The 17821-nt window shown below is 35.8% G+C and overlaps 1 protein-coding gene across 6 annotated transcripts in view; it reads left to right on the forward strand.

Annotated features, from left to right (window-relative positions):
* The window catches only part of CLEC16A (C-type lectin domain containing 16A), a 248519-nt gene that overhangs the window by 181203 nt on the left and 49495 nt on the right, over positions 1 to 17821 (forward strand). For all 6 annotated transcript variants that reach the window (XM_056806144.1, XM_056806145.1, XM_056806146.1 and 3 more), the window contains exons 19-21: positions 7713 to 7864; positions 12102 to 12306; positions 14561 to 14728. In XM_056806144.1, coding sequence (XP_056662122.1) covers positions 7713 to 7864; positions 12102 to 12306; positions 14561 to 14728 — 525 coding nt within the window. The remainder of the gene's footprint in view (positions 1 to 7712; positions 7865 to 12101; positions 12307 to 14560; positions 14729 to 17821) is intronic.

A 17821-nucleotide genomic window follows, 5' to 3' on the forward strand; every position in this document is an offset into this window, starting at 1 on the left:
TCTGTGTGCCTAGCCCAGTGATGGCAAATCTTTTAGAGATGGAGTGCTGGGCCTCACCCCCAGACTGAGTACTATCCCTGCCCCCCTCCCAGATTATGTGCTGTGTTCCCCCTGACAGAGTGCCACATGCACCCTTTTGTTGTGTCCTCCCCTTCTTCCCCCCCCCAGGAGGGAGGAAGCCCTCCCATTGGACTGTTGGGTGGAAGGGTGGGGGTAGTGAGGAATGCCCTCAGCATTGTATCTAAGGAGAGGGCACTCCCCTTCCCTCCAGCTCTGCCAACTTTGAGCCACCCACCTTACCCCCAGTACCTTCCCATTGGCTGTTGGGCAGAGGGTTGGGGATGTGAAAAAATGTCCTCAGTCAGGGTGGAGAGGGGGAGTGGAGAGTGGGGAGCAGCTCTGCTGAATCCCTCTGCCTTTCTAGAAACAAACTCTGGTGGGGGGGCAGGGGAGTCACATGCCCAGAGAGAGTGCTCTGCATGCCCTCTTTGGCACCTATGCCATAGGTTCGCCATCACTGGCCTAGCCCATACCCTTCTATCCTAGAGTTGTTACTGGCATAGAAAATGAAGATAACAAGCCAATCAAAAGCCTCCGGAGGACAGGAAAGCTCAAACCCCCAACAACCATCCCCCAGAGACTACACCAAGAGATCCTCTGTTAAAGCTCCAACAGGGGAGACTGATAGAATTCCCCAAAAAACAAAAAAATGAGAGGAACAAGAGCACAGACAAATACAGGGAGGAAAGAAGGGGTGAATTTGAACAAACAACAGAAACAGAAGAAAGAAACTACAATAGACAGCTACTACTCACCAAATGGAACAGAGGGGGAAAGAACAGCAAATGATGAACCAGAAATCCCAGCGAATTGGTTACAGGCTGTGGAAGAACTCAAAACACAACTAAGAGAGGCTGAAGACAATTGGGAAAAGAACTTAAAAATTAAGATAAGTCATCTGGAAACAGAGGCACTTGAACTAAAACAAGAAAATAGTGTCCTGAAAGCCAAAATCATCCAGCTGGAAAATGAGGCAAAGGAGATGAAAGACGAGATAAAGAGGATGAAAGACGATCTTCAAAGAAAATTAGACCAGAAGGAAAAAGACGACCAAAAAGCCAGAGATGAAATCCAATCTTTAAGAACCAGAATAAAACAACTAGAATCAAGTGACCTCACAAGGCAGCAGGACACTATAAAACAAAACAAAAAGAATGAAAAAATTGAGGAAAATGTGAAGCATCTTATTCACAAAACAGACGATTTAGAAAATCATTCAAGAAGAGACAATTTAAGAATAATTGGACTACCAGAAGACCACGACAAAAGAAAAAGCATGGACATAATACTAGAGGAAATTATCCAGGAAAACTGTCCCAAGATCCTAGAACAAGAGGGGAAAGCCTAGGAAGAGAAGGGTCATTCCTAAAAATAATAAACAGTATATGTCTAAAACCATCAGCTAATATCATCTGCAATGGGGATAAACTAGATGCATTCCCAATAAGATCAGGAGTGAAACAAGGATGCCCATTATCACCTCTACTATTTGACATTGTACTAGAAACACTAGCGGTAGCAATTAGAGAAGAAAAAGAAATTGAAGGCATCAAAATAGGCAAGGAGGAGACCAAGTTATCACTCTTTGCAGATGACATGATGGTCTACTTAAAGAATCCTAGAGATTCAACCAAAAAGCTAATTGAAATAATCAACAACTTTAGCAAAGTTGCAGGATACAAAATAAACCCACATAAGTCATCAGCATTTCTATATATCTCCAACACAGCTCAGCAGCAAAAACTAGAAAGAGAAATCCCATTCAAAATCACCTTAGACAAAATAAAATACCTAGGAATCTATCTCCCGAGACAAACACAGGAACTATATGAACACAACTACAAAACACTTGCCACACAACTAAAACTAGACTTGAGCAGTTGGAAAAACATTAACTGCTCATGGATAGGATGAGCCAATATAATAAAAATGACCATCCTACCCAAACTTATTTATCTATTTAGTGCCATACCTATGGCACTCCCAAAAAATTTCTTTACTGATTTAGAAAAAAACCATAACAAAGTTCATTTGGAATAACAAAAGATCAAGGATATCCAGGGAAATAATGAAAAAAAAACACAAATGAGGGGGGCCTTGCAGTCCCAGACCTCAAACTATATTACAAAGCAGCAGTCATCAAAACAATTTGGTACTGGCTAAGAGACAGAAAGGAGGATCAGTGGAATAGACTGGGGGCAAGTGACCTCAGCAAGACAGTATATGATAAACCCAAAGATCCCAGCTTTTGGGACAAAAATCCATTCAATTTCAATAAAAACTGCTGGGAAAATTGGAAGACAGTGTGGGAGAGATTAGGAATTGATCAACACCTCACACCCTACACCAAGATAAATTCAAAATGGGTGAATGACTTAAACATAAAGAAGGAAACCATAAGTAAATTGGGTAAACACAGAATAGTATACATGTCAGACCTTTGGGAGGGGAAAGACTTTAAAACCAAGCAAGACATAGAAAGAATCACAAAATATAAAATAAATAATTTGGAATGCATCAAATTAAAAAGCTTTTGTACAAACAAAACCAATGTAACTAAAATCAGAAGGGAAGCAACAAATTGGGAAAAAATCTTCATAAAAACCTCTGACAAAGGTTTAATTACTCAAATTTATAAAGAGCTAAATCAATTGTACAAAAAACCAAGCCATTCTCCAATTGATAAATGGGCAAGGGACATGGATAGGCAGTTTTCAGATAAAGAAATCAAAACTATTAATAAGGACATGAAGAATTGTTCTAAATCTCTTATAATCAGAGAGATGCAAATCAAAACAACTCTGAGGTATCACCTCACACTTAGCAGATTGGCTAACATGACAGCTATGGAAAGTAATGAATACTGGAGGGGATGTGGCAAAGTAGGGACATTAATTCATTGCTGGTGGAGTTGTGAACTGATCCAACCATTCTGGAGGGCAATTTGGAACTATGCCCAAAGGGCGATAAAAGAATATCTACCCTTTGATCCAGCCATAGCACTGCTGGGTCCGTACCCCAAAGAGATAATGGTCAAAAAGACTTGTACAAGAATATTCATAGCTGCGCTCTTTGTGGTGGCCAAAAATTGGAAAAAGAGGGGATGCCCATCAATTGGGGAATGGCTGAACAAATTGTGGTATATGTTGGTGATGGAATACTATTGTGCAAAAAGGAATAATAAAGTGGAAGAATTCCATGGAGACTGGAACAATCTCCAGGAAGTGATGCAGAGTGAAAGGAGCAGAAGCAGGAGAACATTGTACACAGAGACTAATACACTGTGGTATAATTGAATGTAATGGACTTCTCCATTAGTGGCGGTGTAATGTCCTTGAACAACCTGCAGGGATCTAGGAGAAAAAACACTATCCATAAGCAAAGGACAAACTGTGGGAGTAGAAACACCGAGGAAAAGCAACTGCCTGACTATAGCGGTTGAGGGGACATGACAGAGGGAGAGACTCTAAACGAACACTCTAATGCAAATATTAACAACATGGCAATGGGTTCGAATCAAGAACACATGTGATACCCAGTGGAATCACACGTCGGCTACGGGGGGGGGGGGGGGGGGGGAGGGAAGAAAAGAAAATGATCTTTGTCTTTAATGAATAATGCATGGAAATGATCAAATAAAATACTATAAAATTAAAAAAAAAAGAAAAAAGTGAGGGAAGGGAGGAAGGGAGACAATTTGTATCTGATAGCTTCAAAAAACCTATGTGGAAAATTGGTATTACATGTAATTTGTGAAATAAAATATCTTTAAAAAAAAAGAAAATGAAGATTAAAAAAAAAAGAATTATTGTTTTATTTCACAACTTTACCAGTAGTACATTATTATGCCTTTATTTTCCTTTTTTTTTAATTCGTATTTGCTAATATAATGGGCATTTAGAGGAATCTCAGGGTCATATTAATATTAATTTCTTTTATTAGCTGTGATTTGAAGCATTCTTTTCATGCATTTGATAGCTTTCCTTTCTTCCCTTATGTTTCTAGACCAAGATTGTCCTTTGAACAAATATTTATTAGGGAATGGCCTTTCCCCTTTCCCCTTACATATTTATATCAGTTCTCTACATATCTTAGATATCAAACCTTCATCCAAGAAACTTACTACAAAAGTTTTTCCCTATTTGCTTGTGGCCTTTCTAGTTTTAAGTGTATTGGTTTTGTTTAGGAGGAAAAACTGGTCTCTAGCCCTTAATTTATAAGAACTCTTCCCATATCAGTTGTGAAAGCTATATTGCTCATCTAATGTTTCTGGTGTGCCTTTTTTTTTTTAACCCTTCCCTTCTGTCTTGTAATCAATACTGTGTCTTGGTTCTAGGGCAGAAGAGCAGTAAGGGCTAGGCAATGGGGATTAAGTGACTTGCCCAGGATTACACAGCTAGGAAGTGTCCAAGACCAGATTTGAACCCAGGACCTCCTGTCTCTAGGCCTGGTAGTGTGCCCTTTTATATATAGGATTTGAATCTAGGGAATCTTAGTCCTTCTCCTGGTAAGTGGAATCCTTGTTATTTAACATTATGCTACTAAATTAATTGCTCTTTATCTGGTGTACCTAATTTGTTCTAATGCCAGCTGGAAGCACAGTGGATAGAGCAATGGGCAGAGGGTCAAGAAGACTTGAATACAGTTCCAGCCTCAGACTTTTACTAGTAAATTATGGGACCCTGGCCAAATCATTTAACCCCTCTTCCTGAGTTTCCTCAATTGTAAAACGAGATAATAGTGCCCATTTTGCAGGGTTATTATGAAGATCAAAAAAGTGCTTATTAGGTTATTAGCACAGTACCTAGTATATTATAGGTGCTATATAAATACATATTCCTTCCCATTGATCAACGTTTCTTTTTTTAACTAATACCAAATAGGTTTTGATGATAACTACTTTATAATCTTATTTGAAATCTAGTGCTGCTACTAGGCCTCTTTTCTTCCCACTTATTTTCAATATTTTCCTTTAAATTCCTGACTTTTTGTTATCTTTCTTGTTCAATAAAGTTATCTGGTAGTCTGGTATGGCACTGTAACTCTAAGTTACTTTTAGGTAGTATTATCATTTTGATTACATGAACATAGTCCAATTATGAGCAATTAATTTTTCTCCAATTATTTAGACCTGTCTTTATTTTTCTAAAGAATTTTTTGAAGTTAACTGTATATAATCCCTATGTGTAGACACATCTTAGTAGCTGGACTCCCAGGTTTTTGTAATTAACTTTGACTGGAATTTCTTTCTTCAATTCTTCTTGCTGAATTTTGTTTGTAATATAAAGACTGATGCTTTTTGTGAATTTATTTTATATTTTCCCATTACTAAGGTTATTATTCCAATTAGCTTTTTAGTTGACTCTCTTTTGTTCTTTTAAGTAAACCATCATGTCATTTCAAGAATTGATCATTTTGTTCCCTCTTTGTTAAGTAGTGTTTATTAAAAACAGGAGTTGGAATGGAAATATATCTATGGAAATGCTACTGCAGTATTTCTCAGAGAAAGTGAATGATCTGCCTTTATGCTCATAGAAATGATCATGGCTTTCTGTTAGTTGTCAGGCTTTACTTTGAGCCCCAAAGTATTGAGAATTCAAAATGAATCTTGCTTAATCCTAAGGATCTGTTGTACTGCTGTTTACTTTCTGATTTTTGATTAACAACATATGTCTGAAAGACTTTGTAGTTATAATAGAATATTTACATGCAGTATTACAGATTTAGACTACAGCTACATCAGTGTTGAAGAAATGTACATATTAGGTATTTGATTTCAAAGAACCTTAATTCAACCGGGCTGTAGAGACTGTAATAGGCATAAAATTTTCAATGTATTTTTGGAAGACGCAAATTCTAAGATTGAAAGCATACTACTGCCATCCATATTTTATTAAGGTCTAACATTCACAGCATTATTGTTATAAAATGAACTGCATTTATGTGTGTGTGTTGGGGTGTGACTTTGGACCAAAACGTTTACCCAAAGGTGCTTTTTACCTATTATTATTATTAGCACTTTGTCTCCTATTCTGAGACTGCCAACCAGGTATTAATAGGTAAAGGAATAGTCTCTTACTTGTTGCCTACACATACATTCTTAGAAACTGACTGAAAATCATGCTTCCACTTTTTTCCTAACTGAAATATCAGTTTATTTAGTGCTACCTCACTTTCCTTTTTCTCCCTCTTCATTAAAGCTATTGAAAAACAATTCAATATTTTCTCTTTTTCACCCTTTTCTCTTTTAGCATTACATGGCATTCTGAAGACACAAAACACTATTGACCAACCCAAAATCATTTCTTTAGATTTTGATTTATTTTTAAAATACTGACAAAATATTTGGAATGTGCTTCAAGTTTACACATTTGAAAACAATTTTTGCATTACCATTTGAAATGAAATGCTTTTTCATCCTTATGAATATACAGAGAGCACAGTAGAGGAACAAAATTCTGTTGATTATTATTTATTTATTTTATATATTTATGTATTACTTATTATCACTCTGAATAGGTTTTTCCTCTTATAAGGCATTGTTCATCCCTATGTTATACCCTTTCACATTTGTCATTGTGCTGTTCATGAATGATCTATTTATTAACCTAAAATTGTTGATAAAAGTGGCATTTCATATTATTTGTTAACTACCTTTCTAATGCATTAATTTGTTCTTAAACATAAGTTCCCTTCAGGACAGAACAACGAAATCAGATGCAAGCATAATAATTGCACACACTTCAAATAATCCAGTTTTGAAGATCAATATTAGAAAGTGGAATAGCAATAACTTCAAATTATTGACAAGTCATATTGAAATGAAATATAAAATGACTTCAGTTCTCTGATATTTAGCCAATGCTTCCTTGAGTTCCCTGAAGGAAAAATTCTATTTTTAAACTATAGGGGGAAAAAAAGCATGGTTCGTTGATCTAGTTCTTCTTCAAATACAAACTGTTGCCCAAAGATTTCCAAAAAGGGAAAGGTCCACGAATGAGTTAACTTCCTTTTTTTTTTAATAGTGGCTCTTTTTTGGTTTTCTCATGAATTTTTGCCACTGTGCTTATAGAGCTTTGACTTCACAACCAAATTTTTGGGTGTTTTTCCCTCTTTATTTTTATAGCTTCCAAAGCCTGCCATTCAGAGAGTAACCATGTTCAAATATTGAGAGCGTTCGGGCCAGTACAGACAAATACTACAGTAACTGATATTGTGTGACTGTTTTTTCCCACAATAAAAGCATTCAGTTTGACTCATGAAAGCTGAGTTTCCTGTTCATGTTTCTTTGTAAAGAATGTCCCAAAAGAATACCATTGCATTGAACTCAATAATACTTGAGATAAAGACATTTCAAGGCCATCTTGGATAAACAAGATAAATTGAGAAGTACTTTCAACCTAGATTAACAAAAAGTGTTCATACATGTATGTCAAACCAATAAATAGATAGACCGATAGACAGATATTTAACCCTTCTCATTTTCATGTATTTTTCTCTGCCAGGGAAATATTATACTTAAAAAAGAGACTTGTTCTATGAAACTAAAAAGTTAGGTATTCATTTATACATGAATTGTGTTATATAATCTAGGCTGTAATGGGCTGATTATAGATCATGTCATTTTGATCTCCATCTCTTATTCTTTTCAGATAACAGCGATTTAATTGCCTGTACAGTGATTACAAAAGATGGAGGTCTCGTACAGCGTTTTCTAGCTGTAGATATTTATCAAATGAGTTTGGTGGAGCCAGATGTTGCCAGACTAGGGTGGGGCGTAGTCAAGTTTGCGGGTCTCTTGCAGGTAAGGTGCCAGAAAGTTCTGAAAATGCTCATGTTTCTTGTATGCCTCTCAGAGTTTGGAGGGATCTAAAAAGTCATCTAATTTCATCTCCCAGTCAATGTGAGAATACCTCTTATAATATCACAGTAGTCTTTGTGGGTGTAAAAATTTAAATTAATATATAATCATTAAAATGTTATATTTTAAGAAATTTATTAATAATCACTAGAAATAAAGGAATTAAAAGGTAACAAAATAAAAACCACATGCCCATAGCTAATCTATCTGTTCAAAAACCCTGCAATCTACCACAGTAAACAACAGGAAGCCAAGAGAATGAGACCAGGAACCCCACCCAATATATTTCCCTGTCTATATCACCACGTAAGGACAGGAATTCAGTAGGCTCCTGGGAAATGCGGTTTTTAGGGTAACAGATTTCCAATTATTCATTCCTCCCTGAAATCCGGTGGAAGACTGGTCTCTCCAATGGATCTTATAAACATAACCAACTTTTAAATTACAGCAATTTGGGGATAAAAGGAAAAGAGAACAAAACCAATGATTGCTAGGCGCATTGACAAAAAGCCAATTAGGGGGCAGTCCCCTTTGGCATAAGAGTATACATACAAAACAAATGCATTCAACCCACACATTTCAAATGACCACATCCCAAAGTTCACTCTGGATCTTCTGGTGCAGTGTGTGGTCTGTGCTGGCATCTTCATGGCACCTTCTCCAAACAGTTCACTTTCTGTATTTAGAGAGGTAGCATGTGTTATCCTAAAATCACTCTCAAAAAGGATTTAACTTTGTATTTTAGAATACTAATACATTCCCCCTGAGGAGGATAGTGAAAAACACAGGGATCACTCAGGAATGCATGGCTGAATTATGAGATATATGAATCAATTAGCAAGAGAAATAAAAAATATCCCAAAAAAATCCAAATAAAAGAGAAAAAATAACTTCTGGGTGAAATATAGACTATCAGAGTCTTATGTGTAAAAATTCTAAGTAAAGGAAAATAAACCTAAAACAGGTCCTTGAATCAAGGTCCAATTACCGTGATTTATGCACTTACCCAATTAGTAGCCAGGACTACAGAAAGTTTGCCACACTATGAAAGACAGAAGAGGGACTAGATTATGGGAGTCAAGAAGGCAGCCAAAGTGAGGTGCTTGTTATAATGTAGGATGAGAAAGACCTGCCTCTGATATATGTCAAATAGCTGCAGCCTCAGACCCCAAACTGGTTCAAGTCCTCTTGCCTTGGCATAGAAGTTCATCAATCCTACCTGGATTGGTTTGGTCCTTTTTGACCTTGTGCTTCTTAGCACTGTATAATGGCTCTTTTTGTATTCCCTTCTTTGGGAATCAGACAGAATCATTAAGCAATGTCACATAATTTTTTAAACAATCAATGGAATAATTTTTATAGACTAAAACTTTTTGGGTATGCATTGACATTAGGACAAATGTATTTAAAACTTATATTTCTGCAAAATAAAAAAATTAAAGAAAATCTCAATTCTGGTGGTGTGTGCTTCAAATACAAAAAGGAGAGAAAAAGTAAAACTGAAATAGTATATTGCACATGCAAGCAAAAAAAAAAAATAAAGTTTTAAAAATCAAAAACATTGCTTCCAATCAGTGACAACATGCTATGTCAGACAAGGAGAGGTAGAATACAAAGGTTTCTCACGAAAAAATGAGATCCATTTCCTTTTTAACTTGGCCATGAACCACTGTGAGAGTGCAAATTATTTTCAGAATAATAATACAGTAATACAATAGATAATGAACATTTAAAGATAGTACCAAAATCCCCAAAATTCACAATAGCCCAGTTAATATAAAGCAAACAAACCCACTGTCATATTTCATATGAGCTGCTATGTGACATTTTAAAGTGTAATTGGAAATCTGTTTCCCTAAAAACTTCATTTCCCAGGAGCCCACTGACTTCCTGTCCTTACATAGTGACATAGATAAGGAGATATATTGGGTGGGGTTCCTGGTTTCACTCTTTTGCTTCTTGTTGGTGACTGTGGTGGATCATGGGGTTTTTGAACAAGTAGATTAGCCATGGGCATGTAGTTTTATTTTGTTATCTTTTTATTCCTTTATTTCTAGTGATTACTAATAAATCTCTTAAAATATAATATTTTAAATTATTGCATATTAATTTGAATTTTTACAGTGAGATTACATTCAGTATTCTTAATAACTTATAAACAATAATATATTATCTTATAGTATAAGTTCTTAATAACTTATAATAATCATTTCTACTTTGAACAACTTTAGTTGTTAGCCAAAATCTGGCTCCTTTTAACTTTTACCCATTGATTCTAATTTTGTCCTCTGGAGTTACACCCAATAGTACTTCAAATATTTGAAGATCAATACCATACCTAAATCTTTTCCAATCTAAATCTTTTTTCCTTCTGAAAGTGACAGAAATTTTGTACTAGAGCAATTTCTAGGTTTTTAGTTTCATCCATTCTTCTAAAATACTTTTAGTTCTTTTTCAGATTTCATAGGTACATGGAATTTAACATATAAATAACAACCTCTGATGCATCATATTTTTAACCCCTTACCTTCTGTCTTAGACTCAATAATGAGTATCAATTCCAAGGCAAAAGAGCAATAATGGCTAGGCAGTTGAAGTTGACTTGCCTAGGATTACACAGCTAGGACATGTCTGAGCCCAGATTTAAACCCAGGATCTTCCATCTCTAGGCCTGGTTCTCAATCCATTGAATCACCTAGCTACCCCCACATCATTCTTAAGAAATAGGTTATAAGATATTTGAATAGGTATGATATAGTCTATGATAATTTATTATTTGGACCTTAGTTCATTATTTCTGCTTTCTCTATTAAAAAAACAACTTTGAAGTATAGTTTTTCTGTGAAAAGATTGCACATATATGTTAACTGGCATTTATCTAACACTTTAAGGTTTTCATAACATTTTGCACACATTAAAGTTTACATCAGGTTTTTATTTGTCGATTTAGGTATGGCTAATCACCAGGAACAAAGTATAATCAGCCTCTCGCCTTCAGAATGATCATATTTCCTAACATATCACCATTCCACTTTTGGGTGGTGTAGCCCTTGGCTTAGATCAGCCAGCTCCATCAAACATAATCATGTTCAAGAAGGGTAGCAAGGATGCTGGATTTGGCATCAAGATCTGAGTTTGAGTTCAGATTCTCACCTTTCCAGCTTTTTTATCTTGGAGATGTAAAGTCCTTTGACCTCCTTGATTTTCATTTAACTCATCTGTTTACAGATAATATCAATATTTGTATTGCATATCTCACAGAGATTTGAGGAAAATATTTTATAAAATGTAAAGCTCTATATACTTCACACCACTCCTCTATCTGAGAGTCTTGTTTTCTAAAAGGAGAGAATGCCAGGCTATAGAAAGTACCCAGTAACCCTGGTTCTAATTTTTGCTCTGCCATTGATGTGATCTAGGGAAAATCTCACTCTGTCTCTCTAAACCTCTATTTTCATGTCTGTCAGATTTCAACTAAGTGATTGCTGAGATCACTTTTTACTCTAAAACTTATTATCCTCCTGAAAGTAAGGGGAAATTATTTTCAGGTTATTTCTTTCTTGCTTTATTTCTTCCTCAGACTTGTTTGCTGCAACAATCAACCAGTTGAAAGTCAGTTGAAAGTACTTTGTCCTTGTTTTAGTTGAGGGATAAGAATGGTGGAACAAAATAGTCTTTTGTGAGAAAGATCATGCAATATTGTATACCATAACTTCTTAAGGCAAACTGATTATTTTTAGTTATTTTATTACATCTGATTGTACATATTGTACATAGTATTCAGAAGTCCTTTCTTTTTTTTTTTTTAAACCCTTACCTTCCATCTTGGAATCAATAGTATGCGTTGGTTCCAAGGCAGAAGAGTGGTAAGGGCTAGACAATGGGGGTCAAGTGACTTGCCCAGGGTCACACAGCTGGGAAGTGTCTGAGGCCAGATTTGAACCCAGGACCTCAGTCTCTAGGCCTGCCTCTCAATCCACTGAGTCACCCAGCTGCCCCCCTTAGAAGTCCTTTCCTTGGATTTGCTCAATCACATTTTTAGACTTGGAAAAGAAATTGATCTTTTACCAGTTGAATAAGCATTCATGATTTTGACATTATTCTAAGAGTTGATTGGACTTTTGGGCACTTTGAGATGCAACCATATTATAAACTTAATTGGATGACTTTTTTCCTACAGGATATGCAGGTGACTGGAGTAGAAGAAGATAGTAGAGCTCTGAACATTATTATTCACAAACCTGCTTCCAGCCCTCACTCTAAACCTTTCCCCATTCTCCAAGCTACTTTTGTATTTTCTGATCATATCCGCTGTATTATTGCAAAGCAACGCTTAGCAAAAGGTCGTATCCAGGCCCGGCGTATGAAGATGCAGCGTATTGCTGGTGAGTAGATCATCTGCAGAGCTTTCTTGTTTTGTTTTGGTAATAGAATATCTTCCTTCTCCTGACATAGCAAAGGACTGTGAAGGTATTGAAGCTGCTGATTGGCTGTGGTTGAAAACTGTATTTTTTTATAAGATAACAAACTCAATTTAGTAGCAAAATTTTAATTCTGCTTACTTAGAAAATGGAAAGGTACAAATCAGAATTTCCAACAAACTTCTATTGCATTAGATAGTCTCTCTAAGATGTGGAGGAGAAGGGCTGACACATCTTCCCTTGGGCCCAAGATGACCAACTGGGATATTGATTTGCAAAAGTAGATTGGGTAAAAAATATTTTTCATCTGGATAGTATAGAAAAAATAACTTCCTTATCAAAACAAATTTGTTCAGGTTCTTATCTGCTTTGATCTACTAACACAGTGAAATACATTCTTAGTGGATAGATATTCTTGCTGTTTATGAAGTCCTCTATTAAGAAGCAGTGTATCTTAATGGGCACAAAGCTAGTCTCAAAGTCAGGAAGACCTATGTTCAGATTCTACCTCTGAAACACAGGATCATGAATCTAGATCTGAAACAGACTCCCTAAGAGACTGTCTAGTCCAACTCTCATTTTACAGATCAGGAAACTGAGTCCCTAGGATCTTGACAAGATCACTTAGCTAATAAGGTTTTGAAACAGTATTTGAACTCTAGAGCCCAGTGTTTTTTCTGTTGGGCCACATTACCCTTGACTTGAGACAAGTCACTTGACTTCTCATTTTCACAGCCAAACGTCTAACATTATAGGTTACAGAACAGTTACAGAGATCCACCCTGGGGAAGGGATTTTCTTCAGCTATTCCCTATATTGATAAAATCACAGACCTAGTTCTCCTCCTTAATTCTCTTTGCTTCCAAATCGGTGCTAGCTAATTGAGTTCTATAAGAATGGGATATGGTACTATTGCAGGGGAATTTTAGAGAATTTAGGAAATGGGCTAATTTCATACATTCAGTAAAGAAAATCTACTTGTTTGTGTTTAAAAAATCTTTTAAAGAAATTGGGACATTTGGTGATTCCTGGTTAAGTAACCACAGTATATTTGTTTTGGTAAGTCTTTGAGGTAGACTCCTAACCTCACAGATTTTCTCAAGTTGTCTAATCACGTCTCAGTTCAAGAACGAAAGAGTTGTGTAGTATAGTTTTTTTATTGTTTTAAGCCTATCTGGCAGTGCTTTCTCAAATTAATACCCTGAAAATTACCAAAAAAAAATACTTTAGGGCCTAAGTTTATGAATATTCATGGATTTAGTTATTTACTGGGGTTCACTATCATCCTTACTTTATTAATCTGCTATTCTATTGACTGCTTCTATCATATTATTTTCCATTTAACTAAAACTTGGCTTACAAAATCATTACAGAAGCATTTTGTAATACAAGAAATTACTTAAATCATTCAATCCTTTCTTTTAAGATTTTTTCTAGGAGAATTTTCTCTTTAAGATAATTTCTTATAGCTGACTCATAAAATATTTTCTTTAAAATCGGAATTATGTTGTAAAGTGACTGTTAAAATTTATACTAAGGGGGTATTTTAAAAATAGATTTTAAAAATTCTAATAGCCTTGATTTACAGTAATATTTATTTTTGGAAGTGACGATTAGCAACATTGGCTTAAATAATTTTAGAGCTGAATATGTTAGATGTGCTTTAGGGTTTGAAATGTAAAAACTACCCAAGCTTTGGGAAATAAAGACTTTTATGTTGACTAGTCAGAGAAAAGGAGCTCTTGGCAGGTTCAGGAAGAGTCTCAACTAGCACCCAGATCTCTAGATTCTCAGGCCAATAGACTATTTATTTATAAAATAGTATAGTGGAATCTCAACTGGACTTATTAATTGCATGACCCTCAGTAATTGATTTAATTTGCCCTGTACTTCAAGGGTTTTGCTTTGTCTTTTGTAAATAACATTAATAATACTTGCACTACCTACCTCATAAGGTTATAGTGAGGAAAGTGGTTTGTAAATTTTAATGCACTATTTAAAGGTAAGCTATTGTTATTGTTATCATAAGAAAGATAGACTTTCTGTTAACTGGGAGTATTTGTGCTTTGACAAAATGACTATAATGTGCCTTGGTTATTAGATACTCCACCTCAAATGTGATCAAGTATTATGTACCCATGGATTTGGCTTAACACAAAGTTTCATCTATTCACCACCTGTGATTTTATTAATAAAATGCCATGTTATTTAAATCTAGCACTCCTGGACCTTCCAATCCAGCCTTCAACAGAAGTCATGGGGTTTACACTCACTACTTCAGCTTCAAACCAGCACCTGCCTTTCCGATTCTATGAACAATCTCGCCGTGGCAGCAGTGATCCAACTGTGCAGCGTTCTGTTTTTGCATCTGTTGACAAGGTACCAGGTAAGTCTAGCCTGCAAGTCATATGTCACTTGCTATTCATTCTCCTTTTGTATTAGAGAACCTTCTTCCCTATCTTCTCTTCCTCCCAAATTTTCGCCCTCTACAGCTATAGACTATAGATTTTCATCCTTGCTGTCTAGCTCAAAAATGAAACACAGCTTTGCAGTGTTATTTCTTTAAAAATCCATGAAGTTACTAAAGCAAGTTAAGCTAAAGGCACAAAAATAAAATGACTTTGTTTTTAATTTAGTTATCCAGAGCATTTCTTAGGTATGTAGAAATACTTCTTAGAATTAAGGCCAAGAGATTTCTTGGAAATTTCTTGGAAATACTTAAATTAGTACTAATAAAGTTGTGGTAGAGTAATTTCCGTCCAAATTCAAGATGACTAGAAAGAGATAGTATGTGTGGTCAGTCTTCTCATCCCACTGAAGAAGTGATACTTCAGAAAAATGTCCTAGAGTCGATGTTGTGGCTTGTATTTCATTCCATCTCTGGAAATCTTTTCCCATTTTCACCAGAGAGCCTATGCTAGGGGATGTTTATGATGGAACAGGGCAACTGAAGGGGAGGTGTAAATCATATTACTGTCTTCAAGCATGTGGAGGACTGTTGTGTGCTACAGAGATTAAACTTATTTTGCTTCATCCTAAAGAGCAGAACTAGGAGCAGTAGATAAAAATTAGAGACAACTTTAAGCTTGACTCAAGGAAAACTTCATAATAATTAGAGCGGTTCTCAAGCTTAATGGCCTGCCCTGCAATGCAAGAGTCACCTCCATTGGAAGTCTTGAGTTAAGATTGGAAGGTCATTTGTCAGGGTTATAGATTTCTGTTCAAGTATATGTTGGACTGAATAACCTTCGAGATCCCTTCCAATTCTGGGGTGGTGTGTGTGTGTGTGTGTGTGTGTGTGTGTGTGTGTGTGTGTGTGTGTGTGTGTGTGTATTTAAAGGGCTTAACTAGAGAAAGTAACAAAAATTGCTTCAGTGATAAAATGGGCTCCAAGACCTATTATTTAATATCATTATTTTAAATAAATCCTTATGTACATTGGATTCCTAGACAAAGTACTTTTCTCTTGATTAATAAAACTTTATAAAAACACGTCAAATACCCAGATGAAGTGAAAAGAGTGCTTGATTTGGAGTTAGAACTGGTTTTAAATCCTTTGCTCTACTCCTTACTACCTGTATGACCTTAGGTAAGTCATTGGACTCTTTAGACTTCGGTCTCCTTTTCTGAAAATGATCTCTAGGGTACCTTCCAGCTATAAGTCTACGATTCCATGAATTTTTCTAGATATTTAGGACTTAAGTAGAATATCCTATTACAATTTCAAACTCTGTTTCTGAAGTTTTCTGAAGTTTTCAGAATATTTGGTTTGACTTTTTTAGTTTTAACTGTTTTTTTTTTCAAGATTATCCCCCTTCCTCCATCTATTCTCCCTCAATCTGCCCTCTCCCCAAGTATCTTTCTCAGACCAATAATAAATAGGATCTAGTATTGATTCTACAATGAGTTTATCATTCTTGACTATACTCCTTTCTCAGGCATGTAACAGTTAAAATTTAGGGGAGACGGGGAGACTGAGGCATCTGAGGCAGGTAGAAATTAGTTTCTCTCTGCAAGGAGTATTATATTTTTTAGAGGTTTATTAGAGGTTAAAGATTAAAGAATATACAAGTAAGAAACATGTGCCTAGGCCAGAGGCCTAGACAAAATAACCTCACATCACGGAAGAGACGCATCTGCTCCAAAATGGAAGTCCAAAAGAGAGCCAAGAGAGCCCCTCAAAAGCCTTTGAATCAGCTTAAATACCTTCTCGATCTCCGCCCAGGTGAGATTACAAGGCATTCTGGGGAAGTGGAGCAAAGGCTCGTGGGGATTGTAGTCCTGTATTCGAGTCTATTTTTTACAGGCACCAAATGGAAATATCATCATTTTTCTTTCATCACCTTTCAGCAGCCTGGAGCATTATTTTGAAAAGGAGTCACAAAACCTTGTATTTTATAGAAATCTATATTAAGAAAAAAATAGTTCTTACCAATCTATATATGTTTTACATAGTACAGTATGACTTGGGAAGTTAGAAGCAAAAGGCCAGATACTTTTGTAAATTATTATTAGTCCATTGAAACTTTTTTTAATTTAAGGGAAATATGTCTGACTTTTTCATTTAGATAATATACTTTAAAAAAAATTTGCAACGTACTTTTCAGTAATTTATTAGTTATCTCTCTGGCCCTACTTGGATTTTTACAAGTGTTGGAACTAGAAGAGAGGTAAACCAAACTACTGCTTTCTTATGCTTGCCTTGCCAACAGAGTGCTGGACCTGGAGTCAAGAAGAACCTCAGTTCAAAACCAGCCTCAGACACTTTAGCTGTGTGATCCAGAGCAAGTTGCTTCACCTCTGTGCCTCAGTTTCCCCATTTGTAAAATTAAAATAATAGCAGCTACCTCCCTGAATTGTTGTGAGGATAAAATGAAATAATATTTATAAAGCTTAGCCCCTCCCCCCCCCAACAGTATACAAATGGTGGCTCCACTAGCTTGCCTTTCCTCCTTTCTCTTCTCCTATAGGTTCTTGACAATAGCCCTTTTTTTTGTTAGGGGTTCCTCAAGGAAACTTAACAATTTTTTAGATCTTGCCAATTGAGATAATTGATCATATTTTTCTGATTTTCATTTTCTCCTGTCATCTTTTCCCCAACTCTTCTGGAAAAATCTACACACAGTGAGGAAAGTATAACCTCCCTCCCCCTGTTACAAGTGCAGATTTGCCAACATTCCTTGGCCCAGGAGGTTGACTATTACCCAGAGACCAGGGTAGGATCACTAAGTCTTAGTAATAGTGTGCATAACAAAAGCTGAATAAGATAAATCATACTTAGTGATGATAGCATTCCATTTAAGGACACGTGAACTAGATCATAAGTGTCTTTCTTTGATTTTTTTGAAATTCCTAAGGAGAGCCAAGAAATTGTGAATTTGTTAACTGGTTTGATCTACAGTAATTAACAAGAGAAGTCTAAAGAAAAAAAATAACATGAGTTTTAAATACCATTTTTCTACTTAGGTCATTAGAGAGA

This window comes from Monodelphis domestica, chromosome 7 (genome assembly GCF_027887165.1).
Source record: "Monodelphis domestica isolate mMonDom1 chromosome 7, mMonDom1.pri, whole genome shotgun sequence".
NCBI classification, from domain to species: Eukaryota; Metazoa; Chordata; class Mammalia; order Didelphimorphia; family Didelphidae; genus Monodelphis; species Monodelphis domestica.